Source organism: Lagenorhynchus albirostris, chromosome 13 (assembly GCF_949774975.1).
Source record: "Lagenorhynchus albirostris chromosome 13, mLagAlb1.1, whole genome shotgun sequence".
NCBI classification, from domain to species: Eukaryota; Metazoa; Chordata; class Mammalia; order Artiodactyla; family Delphinidae; genus Lagenorhynchus; species Lagenorhynchus albirostris.
The window spans coordinates 53,933,273-53,956,062 of NC_083107.1; the positions used below are offsets into that span (position 1 = coordinate 53,933,273).

General features: G+C 35.0%; 1 protein-coding gene across 2 annotated transcripts in view; it reads left to right on the forward strand.

Moving 5' to 3' along the window:
* LRPPRC (leucine rich pentatricopeptide repeat containing) overlaps nt 1-22,790 on the forward strand; it is a 103,717-nt gene that overhangs the window by 17,943 nt on the left and 62,984 nt on the right. For both annotated transcript variants that reach the window (XM_060169847.1, XM_060169848.1), the window contains exons 4-14: nt 4,288-4,409; nt 4,514-4,572; nt 5,247-5,333; nt 5,951-6,077; nt 6,411-6,555; nt 6,868-7,013; nt 7,270-7,375; nt 7,457-7,564; nt 12,802-12,920; nt 14,627-14,720; nt 17,847-17,913. In XM_060169847.1, the coding sequence (XP_060025830.1) occupies nt 4,288-4,409; nt 4,514-4,572; nt 5,247-5,333; nt 5,951-6,077; nt 6,411-6,555; nt 6,868-7,013; nt 7,270-7,375; nt 7,457-7,564; nt 12,802-12,920; nt 14,627-14,720; nt 17,847-17,913 (1,180 nt within the window). The remainder of the gene's footprint in view (nt 1-4,287; nt 4,410-4,513; nt 4,573-5,246; nt 5,334-5,950; nt 6,078-6,410; nt 6,556-6,867; nt 7,014-7,269; nt 7,376-7,456; nt 7,565-12,801; nt 12,921-14,626; nt 14,721-17,846; nt 17,914-22,790) is intronic.

The following is a 22,790-nucleotide window of genomic DNA, read 5'->3' on the forward strand; positions in this document are numbered from 1 at the left end:
CTCATTGTGGTGGGTTTTCTTGTTGCGGAGCACGGGCTCTAGGCATGTGGGTTTCAGTAGTTATGGCACGCGGTCTCAGCAGTTGTGGCACACGAGCTTAGTTGCTCCGCGGCATGTGGGATCTTCCTGGACCAGGGATTGAACCTGTGTCTCCTGTACTGACAAGTGGACTCTTAACTGCGCCACCAGGGAAGTCCCTGAATTTGTCTTTTTAATAGATATTCTTCTCTTGGAGGCTGATGATCTTATCTTATTCATATTTAGATCTTTGTCATGAACCTTCCAGTGTTTTGCACATGTTGGGTACTAAAGTAGTAATAGTTGAAATTGTAGAAAATGTTCAAGCAAATTTAACTTGACTTCAAAAAAATTCAAATTCTACTTCATTAAATAGTAAATCTGTTAATATTAACATGGTTCAAATGCAAAAGGTTCAATAAAGTTTATAGTGAAAGGCTTTGACCTATGTTCCCCAGACACCCAGTTCCACTCTTGGGGCCAGTCAGTCAAATCTAACTTAAAAAAAATTCTCTAAGAAAATAATCACATTTTGGAAAAAGATAGATGTAATTTTTTTAGAAAACTATTTCTTACAAAGGCTGTTAATCTATTTGGGATTGCAAAAAACTTTGATCACTAGAACTCTGGTTTAGAGACAAAGGTAGGGAGGGATAAAAACTACTCTGAACAAAAAAGTGCAAACATGTTTTTAAGTATTGGTATTAAGGACAGGTCCACATTTAATATATTTATATAATCTTAATGAAGGGGACTATATAATGACATCTTAAAGTTTTCAGATGACACCATATTTTTCTTGAACAGTAAAATGCCAAGCTAATTAACATAACTACACATAAAAAGCCCTGTGAGATGACAGAAAAGTGACAGGTAACTTTTACTGTGGGCAAGCACAAGGTAATACATGGAAGAGAGAATAATTATCCGAAATACACCAATGGATGAGCACTAATCTAGCAAGAAACCTGGCTTTTATCTAAAATAGTAATATTTTAGGATATTCTTTCAGGTTTGAACAAAATAAGTATAAGATAAATGTAAGTGGATGACAATTTACAAAATTATTACATAATGAGATTGAACAAGAACATAATATTAAAACATTAAAAGTAATGGACAGCAGAGCCAGAGCCATGAGATAGTATTAGAGGTATAAGGGTATATGGTAAGGTACATAAGGAAATGCTATTATATAGCTTTTGATTATTAAAGTAAGATATTTTAGGATTATGTCCCTAAACTTTGAGTTTTTAATTTAAATTTTAAAGATTTTAATTTACTCTATGAAAGATACACTATGTATTTTTAAAAAATTATTCTTCAAGAAATGACCCATGAAATTAACTAGACATAATAGTAAATATGGGGATAAAATTTTTACTGAATTTCACAGAAACGTTTTTGTCATCTGTAGAACCATGTCAATGTGGCAGAAATAAAGAAATGAAACCCAGTTATGTTAACATTGATCTTGACTAAAATCTATGAAAATCCAGAGTAGATGTTACTTATCTGGATTTTCAGCAGTTTCCTCAGCTTTTCCAGCACACTAGAGTAAATACCTTTATAAAATTATAGAATATAACTTCCTCAGCCTTAGAGCTGTAGCCAACCATTGTTAAGAGTTCAGCTTGAGTTGATGGTTTTTTGAAAGTTCTCAGACACTACATGGTAACCCTGTTGCCTAATTATATTACAGATGTGGACTTGCATATGGTTTCCTATAAGGCCCTGTATAAAGTATTACAATGGTTAAGAGATTGGGCTCTCAAGGCAGACTACCTACATTCAAATTTATGGTCATATACTAGCCTTGTGGCCTTGGGTAAATGGAAGAGTCAGTTTTCCTAATCTGTAAGATGGGGATGATAACAGTACCTTCCTGAAAGCTGTTGTGAAGAGTAATTCAACCTCTGTATGCAGAGCACTTAGTACAGTGCCTGAAACATAGTAAATACACTACATGTCTAAGGTTAAAAACAAGTTTTAATTTAATAGAACAGGACTCTACTGCTTTGAATGTCAAACTGACACCACAGGCCTGTGTAGCCACAGGCAGTTGAATAAAGATATAAAATTTAATTCCTGATAATTTAGTAAAACATGTTAGCACTGTATTGATATGGTAACCCTGATGTCATGTTGTGCGTTGGTATGGTAAGGCTGAGTGGTAACCTTAATTGATATGGCCTTAGGCAAGATAAACATAGAAAGAGGGCTTCCCTGGTGGCGCAGTGGTTGAGAGTCCGCCTGCCGATGCGGGGGACACGGGTTTGTGCCCTGGTCCGGGGGGATCCCACATGCCACGGAGTGGCTGGGCCCGTGAGCCATGGCCGCTGAGCCTGCGCGTCCGGAGCCTGTGCTCCGCGACGGGAGAGGCCACAGCAGTGAGAGGCCTGCATACTGCAAAAAAAAAAACAAAAACAAAAAACATAGAAAGAAAACAAAGGGCATTGGAATACAGGTAATTAACAATAGCAGACTAGAAATGGTGTTCAGCAACTAGAAATGGAGTGGAAATGGAGCCTTCAAACACTGAGTAGCCTGGTTAGTAAATAAGCAAAATTGTTAGCACAGTCCTACCTGTATATAACAACTGCAGTCACAATTCATCCATCTCAGGGTATCTGTAATGTGGCAAGGACTGCTTTATAAGGAAAAATCTTTCAGCCACTTTAAATGTAGGGGTCTTACTATTATAAAACTCTTAGAGGAAAACATAGGCAGAACACTCTATGACATAAATCACAGCAAGATCCATTTTGACCCACCTCCTAGAGAAATGGAAATCAAAACAAAAATAACCAAATGGGACCTAATGAAACTTCAAAGCTTTTGCACAGCAAAGGAAACCATAAACAAGACCAAAAGACAACCCTCAGAATGGGAGAAAATATTTGCAAATGAAGCAACTGACAAAGGATTAATCTCCAAAATTTATAAGCAGCTCATGCAGCTCAATATCAAAAAAACAAACAACCCAATCCAAAAATGGGCAGAAGACCTAACTAGATATTTCTCCAAAGAAGATATACAAATTGCCAACAAGCTCATGAAAAGATGCTCAACATCACTAATCATTAGAGAAATGCAAATCAAAAATACATTGAGGTATCACCCCACACCAGAATGGCCATCATCAAAAAATCTACAAACAATAAATGCTGGAGAGGGTGTGGAGAAAAGGGAACCCTCTTGCACTGTTGGTGGGAATGTAAACTGATATAGCCACTATGGAGAACAGTATGGAGGTTCCTTAAACAACTAAAAATAGAACTACCATATGACCCAGCAATCCCACTACTGGGCATATACCCTGAGAAAACCATAATTCAAAAAGAGTCATGTACCACAGTGTTCATTGCAGCACTATTTACAATAGCCAGGACATGGAAGCAACCTAAGTGTCCATTGACAGATGAATGGATAAAGATGTGGCACATATGTACAATGGAATATTAGTCAGCCATAAAAAGAAATGAAATTGAGTTATTTGTATTGAGGTGGATGGACCTAGAGACTGTCATACACAGTGAAGTAAGTCAGAAAGAGAAAAAGAAATACCGTATGCTAACACATATATATGGAATCTAAAAAAATAAAACAAAAAATGGTTCTGAAGAACCTAGGGGCAGGACAGGAATAAAGACAGATGTAGAGAATGGACTTGAGGACATGGGGAGGGGGAAGGGTAAGCTGGGAAGAAGTGAGAGATTGGCATGGACTTACATATACTACCAAATGTAAAATAGATAGTGGGAAGCAGCCGCATAGCACAGTGAGATGAGCTTGATGCTTTGTGACCACCTAGAGGGGTGGGATAGGGAGGGTGGGAGGGAGACTCAAGAGGGAGGAGATACGGGGATATATGTATATGTAAAGCTGATTCACTTTGTTATAAAGCAGAAACTAACACAGCATTGTAAAGCAATTATACTCCAATAAATATGTTAAAAAAAATACAGGGGTCTTGTCAGCATTTTCTAACAGGAAGGGAATACTGTGCTTCATAAGTAAGAGAACTTTTAATCCTTGAATAGGCAGTTACTTGTAACTGTCCATTAATTCAGTAATTATTCTCTTGTGTACTTAGTTTCCTCTGTTCTGGCAGAATTTCTATATAGGTGGGTCTAAATACGGGGTATAATGCTGAAGTGATCATTTTACCCTCCTTGTTTGTTACATTTAGGTGCACATATTTCAGTTGTGTTAAAGGGTATGACTTTAAGTGCTCTTCCAAAAATTTGATTTAAATTTCATTTGTAGGTACTGTGTATGATGTAAGTCACTATAATGCTTTGCTTAAAGTCTACCTTCAAAATGAGTATAAATTTTCACCAACTGACTTCTTGGAAAAAATGGAGAAAGCAAACATTCAACCAAATCGAGTAAGTAGTTGCTATTATAAATGTTCATTGGTCATATTCACTTTTATTTTTACCCAGAAAAAAAGAATTTTTAGGCAGTATTAACTGGCCCATTTCATTGACAGGTGACATACCAAAGGTTGATTGCTGCTTATTGTAATATGGGAGATATTGAAGGTGCCAGGTATGTAGTTCTATGAATGTATGTTTAAGCGAACAAATTTGTAAGTCTTGTAAACCTAGAATATTTTCATTCTTTTTTTTTTAAGTTTCTACTTAGTAAGAAAATTATTTCAGAAGTATTTTAACCTAGCAAATTTGGTCATATGACTTAGATAAAATATAAAATTTTGTAAAAGGGGAAGTGTAATTGAAAATTGCTATTTTAATTAAAAATTTCATTTACTGGAGCAGAAGTTTAAAATTGTTGAGGTACAAAGCTGACTTTACTTTTTTTTTAATTGCTGTTTCCAAAAGTAAATGTTCTTAACCATTTACACTGTATTCATTTATAAAACTGATAATATTCTTTTTTCAGTGATTTGTATAAAATTAGTTATGACATTTCTCTGCTCATGTAAAATTTATTAATACTTTTGGATGGAGGGTTTAGGAAATAAATAAATTGAAATGTACAATCTCATTTTTAATGAAATGAATCACTAAACTTTATGCTTTTTAAAGGTTAATTAGTACAGAAGAAACAATCAGATTTTTAAAACTTACCTAGTGTTTTTAACAAGAGTACTTCAAGACTATTGATAGAACTTCAAGGAGTGGAATTTTGTGTGCACATGTTGTAAAAGGTGTTTTTCATGTGTATTTCCAAGAAGAATTTTTATTTCTCTTTTGTTGCAGCAAGATTCTTGGATTTATGAAAACTAAGGATCTTCCAGTCACAGAGGCAGTATTCAGTGCTCTTGTTACAGGGCATGCAAGAGCTGGGTAATGTTCCACCTAAGGTTTTATTTTCAAGTGAGATTTAAATTACAGAAAATTATTGTGGAAAATTCTTAAACTACGTTTATCTTTCAAAAAAAATCTTGAGTGTGTGTGGTAGAACATGCACATCTTAAAATAAATTATTCTTAAATTTATCTGTTTCATCAAACTTTTATTTGAAGATTTCAGTTTTAAAAATTGGACTTGATCCAAGGTAACTGACTTTGTAAAGTTTATTAACTACTCTGCTAGTGACCAGGAAAATATTTTTATTTTTGAAGAATAATTTACTAAATGTTATTCTTTCCTAAAAAGGTAAATTTAAGTCACAGCATACCAAGTGAAAGAGGGCACGTTATTTAATGTCTATGTAATTATTATTTAATTTGGTTTCTCTTTTGGAAAAGTTAGCTATAAAAATTTGAGATGTTTATGATCTTTATTATTTCAGAAATCTGTTACCAGTTTAATATGTATTTATTCTTTTCTGATGTTACGATTCTAAATGGTACTTAAGAATTTTAATTTTAATAAGCGTAAGTAATACTTTCTAGATTAAATGATATGACATTTGGCAGTATTATGGTAATCTATTTTATTTTCTTTGAATTAACTTACAGAGATATGGAGAATGCAGAAAATATTCTCACAGTGATGAAAGAGGCTGGAATTGAGCCTGGTCCAGACACATACCTAGCACTGTTGAATGCATATGCCGAGAAGGGTGACATTGACCATGTTAAACAGGTGTGACTTATATAAATAAACATACTTTAAAATCATTTGTATAAACTGTGCTACATTTTGCAGGATGCAGAAAAGTGTAGTTTATATGTTTTTAAAGATATCTCTTGTAGACAGTCTTGAAAGAGAATTCTTACTATAGTTCAGTACTTTGGTGTTGATGTAACAGTTATTGTTGGAATAGAATGTTTTTCTGTTTCATAAAAGAAGTCTTAAACCTTTAGATGGTATGTGTTTCTAATTTTTTAAAATCTTGGTATTTTAATTTATTTAGCTTTAATAAAAAAAACAAACTTGTGTCTAACTTGTTCTTCTAATTTCTGGAACTGTCTATAGACCCTGGAGAAAGTGGAGAAGTCTGATCTTTACCTTATGGATCGCGATATATTGCAAATTATCTTTAGCTTCAGTAAAGCTGGATATCCTCAATATGTCTCAGAAATTTTGGAAAAAATTACATATGAAAGAAGATATATTCCAGGTAGTTTTACAATTTTTACTTTCATGATTTTTCTAAAAATAAGAATTACTATTTCTACATGATGGAAAGGGCATTCTTTAACAATAGGGTATTGTGGTAGATGAACATAGGATTCTTTTAAAGTCAGCTTAATAAACTGAAAAACTTGAGTGAATGAATACGTGGGAATGTTTTGATTGGAAGTGTTTCACTATCATGTAGGCAGATAAATCCTTTTCGTATTTGTAGTTCATAAGTTTGTCTTTCATATTGGTAGCAGTGTAGAAATATTGTTCAAATCGGTAACAAAAGATGTCTTTGTTTTCTTTCCAGATACAATGAACCTCATTTTGCTTTTAGTCACAGAAAAATTGGAAGATACAGCATTGCAGATTTTATTAGCATGTCCTATATCAAGGGAAGACAGTCTGAGTGACTTTGGCAGTTTCTTTTTACGACACTGTGTGACTATGAATACGGTATTTACATAGTCCATTTTTTCTTTGTAGACAATGTAATTGGTAGTGAAATAATATTCTTTAAAATAAGAGAACGTATTATGAGATTAGACCAACTATAAATATTAAGAGAAGTTTGTTTTTGTGTTGGAAGATTATTGGATAGAAAGAGGGTGAGAAGTTCAAATTTTTTATCTCAAAAGTGGTAGAATATTTGCAGAAGGTCAAATGGTAGGATATTTGCAGATTCAGCTGATGTGGTGCCTTTCTTTTCTAGCCTGCAGAGAAGCTTAAAGACTACTGTAAGAAGTTAAAGGAAGCCCAGATGCACACATCTCCTTTCCAGTTCACACTCCACTGTGCTTTACTAGCCAAAAAAATGGGTACTATATTCTCGTAATTGAAACCCACATAAGTAAGTTTTGCTGAGGTAGCTTTGTAATATATTATGGTGTCTCTTTCAGATTTGGCAAAAGCTCTAATGAAGGCTCTGAAGGAAGAAGGTTTTCCTATCAGAACTCATTATTTCTGGCCATTACTAGTTGGACATCAGAAGGAGAAAAATGTTCAAGGTTAGGTTTTACCTTTTACAGATTTAATAGTGGTTTAGATATCCAGTATAACAGTTTCTACACACATTTAATTATTTGGGAAAACATGCTTATTAGGTCTTATGAGAAAATAGAATTACGTCGTAGTAAAGTATTAGGTAAACGTTTAAAAAACAAACATAATGGATTTCTTTCATCTTAATTTCATTTTTTTTTTTTTTTTTTTTTGCGGTACACGGGCCTCTCACTGTTGTGGCCTCTCCCGTTGCAGAGCACAGGCTCCGGATGCGCAGGCTCAGTGGCCATAGCTCACAGGCCCAGCCACTCCGCGGCCTGTGGGATCTTCCTGGACCAGGGCACGAACCCGTGTCCCCTGTGTCGGCAGGCAGACTCCCAACCACTGCGCCACCAGGGAAGCGCTTAATTTCATTTCTTAATTCATCTCTGATCTTGATATTCAGACTTGTGATTGTGGTTTTAAATAGTTCACTGTTTTTAAGTTTTTCAAAAAACTCTTTAGTTCTTGATTTTACATACTTACAGTGTTTGAAATTAGTTTAGCCTTATTAAAGATAAAATATATACAATCAGACCATTTTCTTTGTGGACCAGTCTATTTCTTCTTAACTGAGCTGAGTTAAAATAATAGGAAAGGCAGGAAAACTTTTATTGCAAAATGAATGCTCATGACCTGACAGCCAACTGATTGAAGGACAGAAATGTTCAATCTTTCAGGTTCTTAAGTACGTTTAAGCATTTAGCATACTTTTACCTGTACACATGGGATGTCTATAGGATATGAATAAGAATTGAACAAATATTAAATTTTAGAGTACAGTATCTAATTCTTTGGTTTGCATTATTGGTAATTCAGAAAGAGTAGTCTCATAAAAAGATGCTTTTAACAGAAGTACTTCCCCCTTGGGGAAACAAAAAATGGTCTTTTTCATTTTATTGCGCCGTATAATGTGCTTTAGAATGAGATGCAGAGTTGTTAGTATGACATTGGGTGACAAACAAAATGCACAAACAACAAAAAAAAGTGCTTTTAGCAGACTTTCATATTGCAATTTTATTTAAATATATAGCCGTCTTCTGGTTTAAAGGAAATAGTGAAACAAGTATTCCCTAATTGTTTCTGGCTGTAAAAGTCTCTAAATCCTTTTTAGAAAAATTTTTGTGAAAACAATATGCTAGTTGATTAACTCTTTGCATATCCTCCAGTTCTGAAAACTCTAAGAGTTAACCTTTAATCCTAGTATTTTTGAACCACAGAAAGTTTACATCATTCCATGAAAATCTTTGGCCATGTTAGTATTGTCCACAATACACAGATATGAAAATACTTTTGGTACTCCTGTTGAAATGTTTGTTTATTCATCAGGTAAATTTCCTTTTCTCAGCCTATCATGGTATCTAGACTTGAATTGGTTACTACATTTTTACTACTTAGTAAACATGAAAGAATTCAGGTAATTCTTTCCATAGTTGTAGCTCAAACTAGTAGAAAAGTGGACTTTATCTTGAAGCCATTTTTTTCTTAGAATCGTAGAATCAAAGGTGCCTTGTTGAAAGCTCACATTATATTAATGAAGGAACTGAGAGCCCAGAGAGATTCAGTGGCTGATCTTAGGTTCCACATCTAGTTGTCAGAAGTGCTGGGATTAGAACTAGGATTTCTGTCCTCCTGTTGTAAATACTTATTTTTAATACCGTAACACCTCCATATTAGACACTTGTAAATATGCCGTACTTGTTTTATAAAAATTCTTAGCTATTGGTTAAAAATTAGGTATCGATTTTGGCATTAAGGACATATTTTAAAAGTGGTACCAAGTTTTTTAATCAGTGAAGGTTTTAACTGGAAAAATAGGAAAGCTGGAAAGTTAACTTGAGAGTACAAGAGATTGTCAGCTGTTTTACAGTTTTTAAAAAGTACTTTCTCCTTTGTAGGAAGTCCTGAAATAGAGTAAAGTATGTATTCTACAGTCTTTTCTTCATGTAACAGGGAAATGGCTGTATATATTCTATATAGTTTCTTCAGTGTAAGATAAGAAAGTAAGATTCTTTTTAGTGCAGTGAATTTGTTCTTTGTCTGGGGAAAGTCATTATAAACTGGTAGAAATAAATAATTAACAGAAGAAAATAATGGCTACAGAGATGGAGGATGTAGAGGAGTGTTTCATAAGGAATAAATAAAACCCTTCAGGAAATCAAAGAAAGGTATGTAGAGGTCAGATCAGACTGAACCAAGTGTTCAACAATAGGATGATCAAACTTTCATTGAATTCTAGAATTTTCCTGGCTGCAAATTTGGCCAACCCTTAAAAAAGATTCTTATAATGACTTCCTCATGGCTTATCTTGCTAGTATTTTTCTCTGTTGTGCAAATGGAAAAGTCCTCTCTTAGAATTTTAGCAAATTGGCCCAAGTGAGAGGAAATAATGCAGAGTGATTGAGGGATTATCTACATCCCTTGGTATATTTAGGAAACATGAAAATAAGAATATAAAACAGGTAAAATATAAAAGGAAGGGCTGGTATGAAAACCTAAATGCCAGTTGAGTGAATGGTTGAGTAGATGATACTTTTTAAAAAGTAAGAAATTGCCTCCTCGTAAAGTGAGCGCTCTGGGCAGAGTCTAAAATTATGTGGAGTAAAGAGTCCTAGTTGGTGGAATTTGTTCAGGAAAACCATATATCTTTCCCAATAGTTTGAACTACTTTAATTCTTATAAAACTTTTTGAATGGAGACTTTCCTTTAGATTCATAAACTTTCTTGTGCCTACATTTGAAATATTTTTACTAGATTGTTTAGATTTTCTAAGTTCACAGAGGTTGGGATCCTCGTTTATCTAAGTTAATATATGATTATTTTAATCTTTTATTTTAAAAAGAAATATGAATTGTATTTTTGAGGAGGATATTTGTAGGTATGTCAGATCAATCACCTTTCTTTCTCCTTATTGAGAAGTGTTTCCCTCTTCCTGTCCAACTATAGTTACTGAAGGGAATATCCTTGTGTGCTTCCTCAGAGTGCCTGAGGGAGTGATTGAACTTGGCTGAGCAATGGTGTGAACCCAGGTTTTCTTAAACCTGCTTTAGTTTCAGTTGGAAAGATACATGAGTTACAAATGCTACCAACCCAGGTCATCTAAATGAGCAGAATGCACTCCTCTCCCTGAAAAACATTATTGGAAAAATGAACTAAGAGAATAAAATATATTTGAGGCATAGATGATGAGGGGAAGTGTTTGTATAGGAATAGGAATCTTCTATCTGCAATCAATTTGTTGGCCTGTTTTCAAACATTAAGAGTTACCTTATGCTAAATTTTAGAAATTATTAGAGTATTTCAAGACAGCTAAAAAAATTAAATCACTGTTAATTATTTTTTTTTTTTTTTTTTTTTACGCGGGCCTCTCACTGTTGTGGCCTCTCCCGTTGCGGAGCACAGGCTCCAGACGCGCAGGCTCAGCGGCCATGGCTCACGGGCCCAGCCGCTCCGCGGCATGTGGGATCTTCCCAGACCGGGGCACGAACCCATGTCCCCTGCATCGGCAGGCGGACTCTCAACCATTGCACCACCAGGGAAGCCCCACTGTCACTATTAACATTTGTTTAGTATTTTTAGGGTTTCACACATTTTTTTTTTTTTTTAGTTTTAATGACCATCCTGAGAAGTAAATAGGCAGCTGTATTATCATTCCTGTATGCAAAATGACTTGATCCCACATCCTTCTGATTGGAGGGAAAAGTGTAGGTTTTTGCAGTTTTGTAGTGTTACAAGCACCTGCCAGCAATTAGGAGACAAGGTTTCTTTTTCAAGACACGTCTCTGATCTTGAAGAAATCGCTTACTTTAACACTTTTGTTAAAATACAGATTATTGGACTTCTAAAGGCATTTCCAGCTTTATTTAAATAGAGAAGTATACACCCCCCTTCTCCCTGCCTACCCAGTAGGCTGAAATGAAAGCCTTGTTAGTATGAACCTGATATATTGATCTAAACTGAGTTGTAATACTGCGGTTCTTTTTGTTCAGTATGTTCTGTTTTTTCTATTGTCCTCCATCTTCCTGTAGGCCTAGACCACAGAATTTCTTCCATACCTGTGGGTAATATTTACAATTTTTGTTACTTTGCTTCTATCCATTCAATAAGCATGAACTCTTATAGGTCAGAAAATTGTTCTATTTATTGAGTGCCTTGACTCGTATTGCCTTGCTTAATCCATGGATGGTGGGTAGAAGGATCAAGCCAAAAGGTACATGTTAAAGTGTCTAGAAGGCACGGTTCTGGCATATTGCCATTTCTAGTGGGTAAGCTAAGAAAATGGCTCAGAAAAGTGGAGTTACTTGCTCAGATTTACACTGCCATTAAGTGGAAGAACCCGGGTTGAAAGGTAGGTCTCTTTAAATTGCAAAACCTGTTTTTGTTTTGTCACTTCTCTGTAGTGTCTTATCAGACAAAGCAGTCAATACTGGCCAGAAGGGACATTGAGGACATTAGATTAGCACAAGACTATTACAAGTAATTGAAAAGCAGCTAAAAAGAAAAGAAAAGCAGCTATGTCCTCCTGTCAGGTGCTTAGTAATCTTTGCATATGAAGAAGAACACAGGGCTTCCCTGGTGGCACAGTGGTTGAGAGTCAGCCTGCCGATGCAGGGGACACGGGTTCGTGTCCCGGTCTGGGAGGATCCCACATGCCGTGGAGCGGCTGGGCCCGTGAGCCATGGCCGCTGAGCCTGCGCGTCCGGAGCCTGTGCTCTGCAACAGGAGAGGCCACAACAGTGAGAGGCCCGCGTACTGCAAAAAAAAAAAACAACACTTTTGTCTTGGAAAGATTTCCTCTCACCCCATTCCTCTAATCCCTTCTCTCTGCAGTATTTCGTCATGTCAAGTTTTATTTTGTAGATCCATATTGCTCTGTGATAGCAGTGCTGTTTTATGATCTCTGTTCAATTGGGATACTGGAAATTACTAAGCATCTTGCTTGTTTTCATTTTTCTTTTAATTTCTAGGGTATTTCCTTAGCACTTTCTCCTGAATTAATAGGGAGAGATGAAGGAAGGAGCAATAAAATTTTTTCATTTATCATCTTATTATCCAGTTCTGTTGTTCTTTCTCTTTCAGATAAACAAAATGCTGAGTACTTTTCCTACATTATAATTCAGAAAGTAAATGAACTGAACTTTTTGATTTTTTGTTAATTTATTCCAAGTTCCTCATCTTTGTGCTTCTAAATTTGATTTTACAGGTATAGTTGAAGTCCTCAAAGAAATGCATGAAATAGGAGTAACTCCTGATCAGGAGACATACATAAATTACGTGTTTCCATGCTTTGATAGTGTAAAGTCAGTTCGTGCTATTTTGCAGGTGAGTGCAAGTGTGGTTTTAATTTCATAATTGAAGAACATTTTTCCTCCCTAATGTTTTGTGGTAATCAAAGAAAAAAAAAAAGTCACTGAGCTGAGACTAAAATGGTTATGTTGGTATATAATTTTCTGAAGCTTTGTAAAAATATTGGTTAGTGTAACAGCTGTAGTTTTTTGTTTTTTAAATATTTATTTATTTATTTTGGCTGCACCAGGTCTTAGTTGTGGCATGTGGGATCTTTAGTTGTGACATTCAGGCTTCTTAGTTGTGGCATGTGAACTCTTAGTTGCAGCATGCGTACGGGATCTAGTTCCCCTACCAGGGATCGAACCTGGGCCCCCTGCATTGGGAGTATGGAATCTTACCCACGGGACCACCAGGGAAGTCTAGGATCTGTAGCTACTAAACTTAAAAGTCTTATAAAGGTGAAGTAGTATTTTTCTTGTGTGTTGAAAAGACAATATGTCAATATCAGACAAAATTTAAATGAAAGTTTCACTCTTTAATCCCACTCTACAGTGCAACTGCACCTTTCATTTTTGAATATTACTTTTCACTTCTATATGAACTCTCATAATAAACTCTTAGTATATTTACTATTCTGTTGTGGTTTTTTTTGTAAGTAATCTTTTGTTTGACCCCAGAGCATTGTTTTCCTGCCAGATAATTCCTGTGCCCACCAGAATAAGTAAGGCATTTATAAAGGGGCATATGAAAAATTGACCCAGTGCACTGGGGCAGCAATGGTTACACTTCCCATTTTCAGAATAAAGTGCTATGCAATTAGGAACAACATGGCGGAGTATCACACATTTTAGTAAGAAATATTTTGTTCAGAAGACCTGTTTCCTAGGTGGTTATTCACATAATGCCTTTATTTTTCTAATATTGTGTTAGAGTGTTCTTTTCTTTCGTTGAAATAATTTCATAATTCCAGTCCTCTTCAAGGGAGAGTTTATGTCTTGAGTGTCTTTACCTTTCTTCCCTGAGTATTTAACAGTGTATTTTGACACTGTGCTATACATATTTTACTGTTAAAAAAGTAATTTTCCCACGTTCTTTTTCCCCAAAACCTACTTTTTTCACGGCACCTTTACATTATAGTGTGTAATTCCACAAATAATTGTTTATGTTTGTATGATGTTTTATTGTGTGGATATACTGTAATTTATCTTTATTCATTCCTTATTATTGATTAGTTAATTTTCAATATTGTACTATTATTATAAAGTGGTTCAGTAAACATGTTTGGCTAAATTTCAGCCCATATACTTAAATTATTAAATACGATGTTGAGATAAGTCATTAGCCATTTGAAGTTAAATAAAAATAAATTTGATCTTTACCTCATTATATGTCTTAAAATACCATTTTAGATCAGTGCATTCAATTTTCATTTTGTTGTTAGAGAATTGTTCTAATGTCTTCAATAGTAAACTCTTCCTAGAAGGAAGACACTCTAAGGGTAACAGATTATATGAATTTGAAGATAAGCATTTAATTTGGGATGTTGGGACTGTATCTCATAGCTTTTGCTGAAGTTTGGTTATTCAGTTTATTTGCATTATTTTAGAAAACGGTCTTTTTTAAATGAAGGATTATCAGAATACGGTCATATAAAGAAATGGGAAAACAGGAAGTTTGAATGACATATCAAAATATTTTTAGCTGAGGTGTATTATCATTGAAATATGCTTTATCCCTAGGAAAATGGATGTCTACATGAAGATAGTATATTTTCTCAAGCTGAATTGAGAATTGAAGCAGTAAATGGAAACTTAGACTATATTTTATCATTTTGTAAGTATGCAGCATTAGAAGAAAGCTTGACAGGTGTTAATTTCAGTTACTTTTGAGGGCATACAGGGTGGTTCATGCCCTCACTGCCTGCCTCAGGTAGTTGAAAGTATTTTCCTCAAAAGCAAGGAAGTTTTTATATGTTTTATTTAAGTTAGTCTTATAAGATAGTTTATGAGTTTAACTTGTAGATAATTTGGAAGTAACTTTAAAGTTAATAGGACCTTGGAGATAACATGGTGTTAGGTTGGACTGGGGACCCAGAGGACTTGGGTCCATATTTATAATTTACCTGCTGATTATAGGACCTGAAACAAATACCCGTATTGTTCTTTCAGTTTTATGAAATGGGATAGTATTGCCTATCTGTCTACCTTGTGGGAGTTGTGAGAACCATATGAGATCTTGCTTTTGAAAGTGTTTTCTAAACTAATGCTTATTATGGCCCTAAGTTACACGAAGCCACCTCCCAGTCCTCATTATTAAAAACACAGTAAATGTTTCCGAACACTTATAAATGATAGGGTGCTTTACAACGTTCATCACATGTTAATAAACTTCCTCCATTGATAGATGAAGAAAGGCAGAGAGATGTTAAATGATTTGCCCAAAGTTAGTGATTGAGTCAGAACCAAGATCATCTAATCTTATGAACTTATTTTTCCACTATACTATGTTTTAATTTAATAAATTAGACATTTTTTAATTTTAATTTTTGACATATCTATGGCATTATCTTGACAGTGTTTCATATCTTGTGAAAGAGATATCATTTAAAAATAAATATACAAACATCAATTTCTAGCACACTGAAATGTTAAAAGTTAAGATTTTATTAATGTATATTCAAATTGTGTAAGTGGAAGCTTTGTTAAAACCAGATTACTGGTATATATTATCTGTGTTTGAGGTATTTAAAATAGTTTATTGTATTATTATAAAGGGGAAGGCGAAGTGTTCAGTATGAAAGCGTTGACTGTTAGAGGTGTAGTTATTTGAGTGTAAAGTTGAGTATTAATGCTGGCTGCTATCCGAGAGTATTGATTTTGCCTTCTACTCTGTATAATATATAGATTTTCCATACTGACAAGATGAAAACAGAAGCATTAGCTGAGGAATCTAGGTGCATAAGGTGGATACATGAGAGCTGCCTTTTCCCTTTATCATACCATCCATTCCACTTCATTGTCAATCTCTTGAAATTTTTCACACTTGTTTGTTGCTAAGGAAACTAGATGCTTTTTGTCAGCAGCCTTCCAGCTTGCTGAGATGTTTCTGGTCACTTTTTTTTTTTTTTTTCGGTCACCTTTTTAATGAATAAAAACTTGATAATATTCTGTAAAATGCTAATTTGAATAGTTTAGAAATAAGTTTCCAAGAGGTTGTTTATTAAATGTCAAAAAGAAAAATACCATGAACTTAAAGACTAAAGAAGATTTCAGCTTCCTCACCCTTTGAATTACAGATCTTTGAAGAGCAGTTAGTTCTATAATTGCTGGTATTCCCTGTAGGCTGCTTATAGATAGGCACTTTTGGTTACTACAAGGAGTGGCAGGTAGTAGAGAAAAGTAAATGGCTTGTCTTTTTTTTTTTTAATTGAGGTATAGTTGATATATAATATATTAGTTTCAGGTGTACAACATAATGATTCAATATTTGTGTATATTGCAAAGTGGTCACGATAGTAAGTCTGGTTAACATTCGTCCACATACGTGGTTACAAAAATTTTTTTTTCTTGTGATGAGGATTTCAAAGATCTACTCTCTCAACAACTTTCACATATGAAATATAGTATTATTAACTGTAGTCACCATGCTGTACATTCCATCCCCCTGACTTATTAAATGGCTTATTTTGATCAAGTTTGTGGAGTAGTAAGAAACATTTTCCCACTTGATTTTATAGGCATGGAAATTAATTTGATCAAGCAAAATTAAAGGTTACCGAAAAGCATGTGGTGTATCCACTTTAAAATTCCTGAGTGACTAAATACAGCTCATTTCAGAGACGATTTTTAGAGTTTTAAATGCCACATGAAACCACTGAGAAACTTATGCTTCCTGTTCAAGGGATCTAACAGTCAGTCTAAAGTATTTCTCCTTGTGTGTGCGGGTTAAATTTTTATTCATATTTAGGGAGATGAGCAAATATTAAAACCTACTGTGATTTTTCCCATGAGTTTTTTTTTTAAGTTAACCAGCTATCTTAATCTTTACCTAAACTGTATTTATTAATTCTGTCTTCAGAATTTGCCTCCACTACGAGTTCCTATCTAACTCCATCCCTCTTGAATCATTCAGCAGCTGCTTTGCATATATACTGAAAAGATTAAAACAATTACTTATAACATGGCACCATTTTAATATAATGACAGGAAAAAATAAATTCAGGATATGCCTACTGTGATTCTGTCCCAAGATAATTATGGCAAGGGTTATGTGGAGAACCAGGTCTTATGCATTAAGGCCTGATTCTTATACTAAGGCAAATCAGGCTTAGAATGTCAGCATTGAAACATACAAGGCTGTATAAATACCAAAATGAATAGTAGAGCAAACAAATCATCAGAAAAGTGAAAGATCAGTATAAATCAGTTACATAACAGAGGTAAAGAGATTATTATGACTTTAGGTTGTCACTCTTGCATGAATGCAGGTCATAGATCATGTGGAAAATAGAATGAGGAAGTGTGAGTGGTTCAACAGAATCCAACAACACACTCAGAAAAGAACTTTCCCCCTCATCTTCTGTCTTTAAAGGGTAGTTACAGTCTCTCCCTTCATAGTGCCATGTTGTCCAGTAACATACAGCCTTGGTATGTGTACCAGACTGACTTTGAGTATGCTGGTAGATTAGTTAATTGCCATTTATAGAAAAGAATATTTATAAATTCATTAGTTGTATAGATTTATGTAAATGAAGTAAAGTGTTTTAAAAGGATAGCTTATATTGCCAGTATATATTTCTGCAATTTCTAATTAACTTTGTATGCAAACTTTAACATTTTAAAAATAATATTTCCCAGATGAAAATTGAAAGGTGTTGGTATAAATGTGCTTTCAAATAAATTGATAATTTAAGATTTTGGTTTTGGTCTGGGGTTTTATGATGATTATTTTCTTTTGCAGTGGAATCAAATACATTGCCTCTCTCATTTGCTTCATTGAGAGGCAGCCTAATTCTAGGCTTTAGGAGGTAAGATGATCACCTTATATAATCTTTGCCTGAATATAGACTGATTTCTCCTTTTTGACCTACTGTGTGAGGAAAGAAACAGATACTCTTATCTTCCAGTATACTAGTTACCTGAAATAACCTTATCTATTTTATTCTTCCTACTAAGTAGTTGTGAGTTTAGGCTGCCTTTTTTTATCATCTATTCCAAGAAATTCATACTGATTTAGTAGAGGTCTTGTTTCAAAAAAAGAAAGCACTCTTTGAATATGGCAGGTTGGAGTTATAGACAAATTTGCATGTATATTTGATTTATACTTTGAGCATTTAATTACAAGAGGAATTTTATTCAGTGTAATACTACTCTCCTCCTCGGTGTGCTCAGGGAATGTTAATGACCTTTTTTCCCAATTTTGTTGTTTTGAAAATATTCAAACATAAAGACAAGTTGAGTGGTAAAGGAAATACTCACATACCCTTTATGTAGATCACCAATTGTTGATATTTTGCCATATTAACTTGCTTTCTCTCTCATACACTTTTTCTATAATATATACATATGGACATATACATATACATATATACACTTTTTCTCCTTTTTTGCTGAACTCCTTGAAGTTGTAGACATCATGATACTGGATCCTTCAATATATCTCTCTTAAAAATAAGGTCATCATCTATGTAATCACAATACCAGTATCACTCCTAAAAATTAACAATACTATAATATCAGCTAATATACATTGCGTTAAGATTGTCCCAGCTGTTCTGAAATTCTTTTACAGCTGTTTTACTTTTTGAGGATTCAGTTAAGTTCATGCATGGTATTTGATTGCTATCTCTTTATTCTCTTAAAAACAATTCCCTACTTTTTTGGTGGTGGTGGGGAAAGAGTCGAGGCTTCTTTCTCTATAGAATGTCCCTCTCATATTTTGTGTTTACCTAATTTTTCCCTCACGATCAGACTCAGATTGAACATTTTTAGCAAGTATATTTCATAAGTGATTGGCAGTTCTTAAGGAATATAATGTCAGGTGTCTAACTTTGGTGCCATCAGCTAATTTTGATCATTTGCTTACATTGGTGGCCCCCACTTCTCTTCCTTGCAAAGGAACCTCATCTCCTTTGTAATTAGTAAGGCGTCTGTGGGGTGATACTTTGAGATAGTGTGTCTACCCTGTTTCCTAGCACCTTTCACTCAGTGGTGATAGTAGCCATTGGTAGTCCTTGTTGAATCAGGTGTTAGCAGAGGTGGTTGCAAAAGGGTAAGTTTCTAATATTGTCATTCTTTCTTTGTTTATAATGTTAATGACTTCTGATATTGATCCCAGTAATTTTTAGACTGTTTGTTGATGGAAGCACTAGGTTTTCTGTTGACATCTCCGGAACCTCCATTGCAGGCAAGAAGAGATAGAACAAGTAGGAGGGATTCTTGTTGCCATTCTTTATTTAGCCAGTGCAATTCCACTCCTCTTATACACCTACATACATTTAAATAATTGCTGTTTTCCTGAAGTTAAGAAAAAAAAAAACCAAGGTCTGTGCCTATAAAGTTTGAAAATACAGAACACATAATCAAGTAGATAAAAATGCTAGTAGAGCCAGATTTTAAAACAAGAACCCATAATGCATTATGAAGTGAAATATAGTGACTTTTCATATAATTGTCCTTGACAAAAGACTTGAAAAAAAGTTTTTCATATAAACTTCCAGACGATGGGTATTTCCTTCTTTACCTTTATTATTTTTCTTAGTCAGTTTGAAAGGCAGTTGTTATATTTCACAAATCCGACACTTCTTTTTTTTTTTTTTGCGGTACGTGGACCTCTCACTGCTGCGGCCTCTCCCGCTGTGGAGCACAGGCTCCGGACGCGCAGGCCCAGTGGCCATGGCACATGGGCCCAGCCGCTCCGCGGCATGTGGGATCTTCCCGGACTGGGGCACGAACCTGTGTCCCCTGCATTGGCAGGCGGGCTTCCAACCACTGCGCCACCAGGGAAGTCCTAGAGCAGCTTTTAGTCTAGGATTATTCCCACTAAAGTAGTCAAGCCCTACTATTAAGGTAGTATCCTCCTGATACTGATAATTCTATCTGCTAGCCCATGTATTTTGAGATTATTAGGAATGTGAACTATTCCAATTCCATGTGTGGGTTCTGGGAATTGTCTTTTTTTGAGCTTCTGGAAAGTTCTCAGGTAGTTTCCTGGACTTCAGATTGTTTCTTCACTCGAACGTGCTTATCAGTACTTAGCTGAAGCCTGAGGACAACCCTCTGCAGTTCTCCAGGGCTCTGTATTTGTCAAGGTCTCTCTGCTCTGATAGTCTGCCCTATAAAAACAAGTTTTAATTAGTCCCTTCCAGAGAAATATTTTAAATCTGTAGGTTCTAAAACTGTATTATGTTGATGAATTTCTTCTTGTAGATACCGAAAAGTTTCAGGTTGTGGTAATTTGGCATTAATCATAAGAATGTGCAAAATCTGAAGTATTTGACCAGAGGTAATTTCTTTCTTTTCCTCCCACCCCCAAAACTATTAAAAATTCAAAACATAGTCATTACAGTCCATTATCTTGGCATTAATGTAGCCTTCTATTCTTTCATTTGATGCTGAGCCAAATAGTATATATATTTTCAAATCCCTTTGTCAGTACATTCAGTACAGCTTTTGAAACAGTCACCTATCACATGCTTCTCAGGGGCCTGTTGTACTCTTCTGGCAACTTTAGAATTGGCTGAGTGACTGAAAGCTGTTCTGAAAACCAAACTGATTGGTATTGCCAGTAGACTCCTGCAGCTCCTATAAGGATTAGCCCATAAGAGATTCACTTAAAGTTACCAGAAAAAATTATTCATAGTTATCAGAAATAAGTTATAAAACATTAAATGAGATAGCATAGTCACTTCAGCTAATTCTCAGGGAAACTTGGATGTGCATTTCGGTATTGGAATGCAATTTTTGTAAGAGTTATCTGCCTTTAGTATTACCTGCCTAATAGTGGTAGATCCATGGTCCAAGAGGCAGTAGTTCCTCCCATGTGTTCTGTAACCTGTTTGGGCCCAGATTAATTTTTTATGCTATCCCACAATATTTTTGAAAGACCAACACTATTTTCTTCATATATGTTGAGAGTGGTGTTTAAGTGGCAAGCTAGTATTTCTGTAAATTGATAAGCTCAGGAGATGGTCATTGAATACCAATTAAGTGTCATGCCTTCCCGAAGTTTCCCAGTGTATAAACCAAACTGGTAGCCTATAGAGGCGAAGTCACCTATATAAAATGTTTAAAATTCAGTATTGCTATTAGTTAGGATGAGATTATTCAAGGTTATTAGGGAATTTTTACTTTAAAATTTTTTTTAAAAAATAAAGCTATTTTGAAGTATTTGAAAGGGCATTTACTCTGGTAAAGTTAGTGAGTTCTTCTGTCAAATCCAGGGCAAGAATATGTTTAGTATGAATAAGACTTTCTTTCCTCTTAACAATAGTTCCAGCTGAAAAAAGTTCAAATGAGAAGGAAGGCAGTGTACATTTTGTATATTAGTGAAAACTCCACCCCAGAAATATTGAGTCACTTCTGAGAGACAAAATGTCGCTGAAGATAGTTCAAAATTTGGTTGGCAAATACCAAAAAGAGAAATGTTTGAGAATTGGCTTGGAGGCACTTAAGTCTTCGTAGTCCATAGATAAAGAGTTCTGTGTGATATAAGGAGAGATTTTTCTGACCCAATGGCAAGAGTTTGAACTTGACAAGTGGGAATCTGTACCATTGGAGCAGAGCTGCCTTTCACATGTTGAAAAAAATCAAGTTTCTGACACTTGCCCTGTCACAGTCAACCAAGTTAAGTGCCAGGTGTTAAGTTCCTCTTTTCAGTCAGCCAGTGAGGCTCCCACTCATGACATTTTTACAAGGAGAAGGGAAGTACTTCATGAAGTACAGTTTGTGAGTACTCAGGAAATATTAGCTCTTAGCGTGTGTTAAGGGCTGGGACTGTGAGGTAATAGGTAATTCAGGAATGAATAGGAATCTTCTTGCCCCCAACTTGTTAACTAGGTACCAGAAAATAGGAAAGCAACTGCAAACTTATCTTGATAATTATGAATATATAGAGGAGAAGACACTATCTGAATGGATAAAGAAGATGTGGTGTGTACACATGCACACGCACACACACACACACACACACACACACACAATGGAATACTATTCAGCCATAAAAAGAATGAAACAATGCCATTTGCTGCAACATGGAGAGACCTAGAGATTATCATGCTAAGTGAAGTAAGTCAGAAAGACAAATGTCATATATCACTTTTATGTGGAATCTAAAATATGATACGAGTGAACTTATTTACAAAACAGAAACACTCACAGCCACAGAACACAAAGTTATGGTTACCAAAGGTGAAATGGGTGGAGGAATAAATTAGGAGTTTAGGATTAGCAGATGCAAACTACTATATATAAAAGAGATAAACAACAGGTCCTACTGTATAGCACAGGGAACTATATTCAATATCCTGTAATAAACCATAATGAAAAAGAATATATATATATATGTATATATAACTGAATCACTGTCTCTTTCCTCCAAGGTTAGGGGAGGAATGGGTCAGGGCAAGATGTGTAGAGAAGGTGCTGAACTGATGTTAAAGGATGAATAAGCATTTGCCCAGGGGAAGGAAGGGCATTCCAGGCAAAGGCATTGAAGCTGAGGGAACAGTGCATTTGGGAACCTGATGATAGATTGACATAATGGTTGCCTATGAAATAATGGCAAGAAATAAAGCCAAAGTGGTAGCCTGGGGCTCTTCACAATTGCTCTCATTCTAAGTTATGAAGTTTAGACCTTGAGTCATGGCTTTCAGCCGCTAAAGATTGACATAATGAAGGTTAAGAC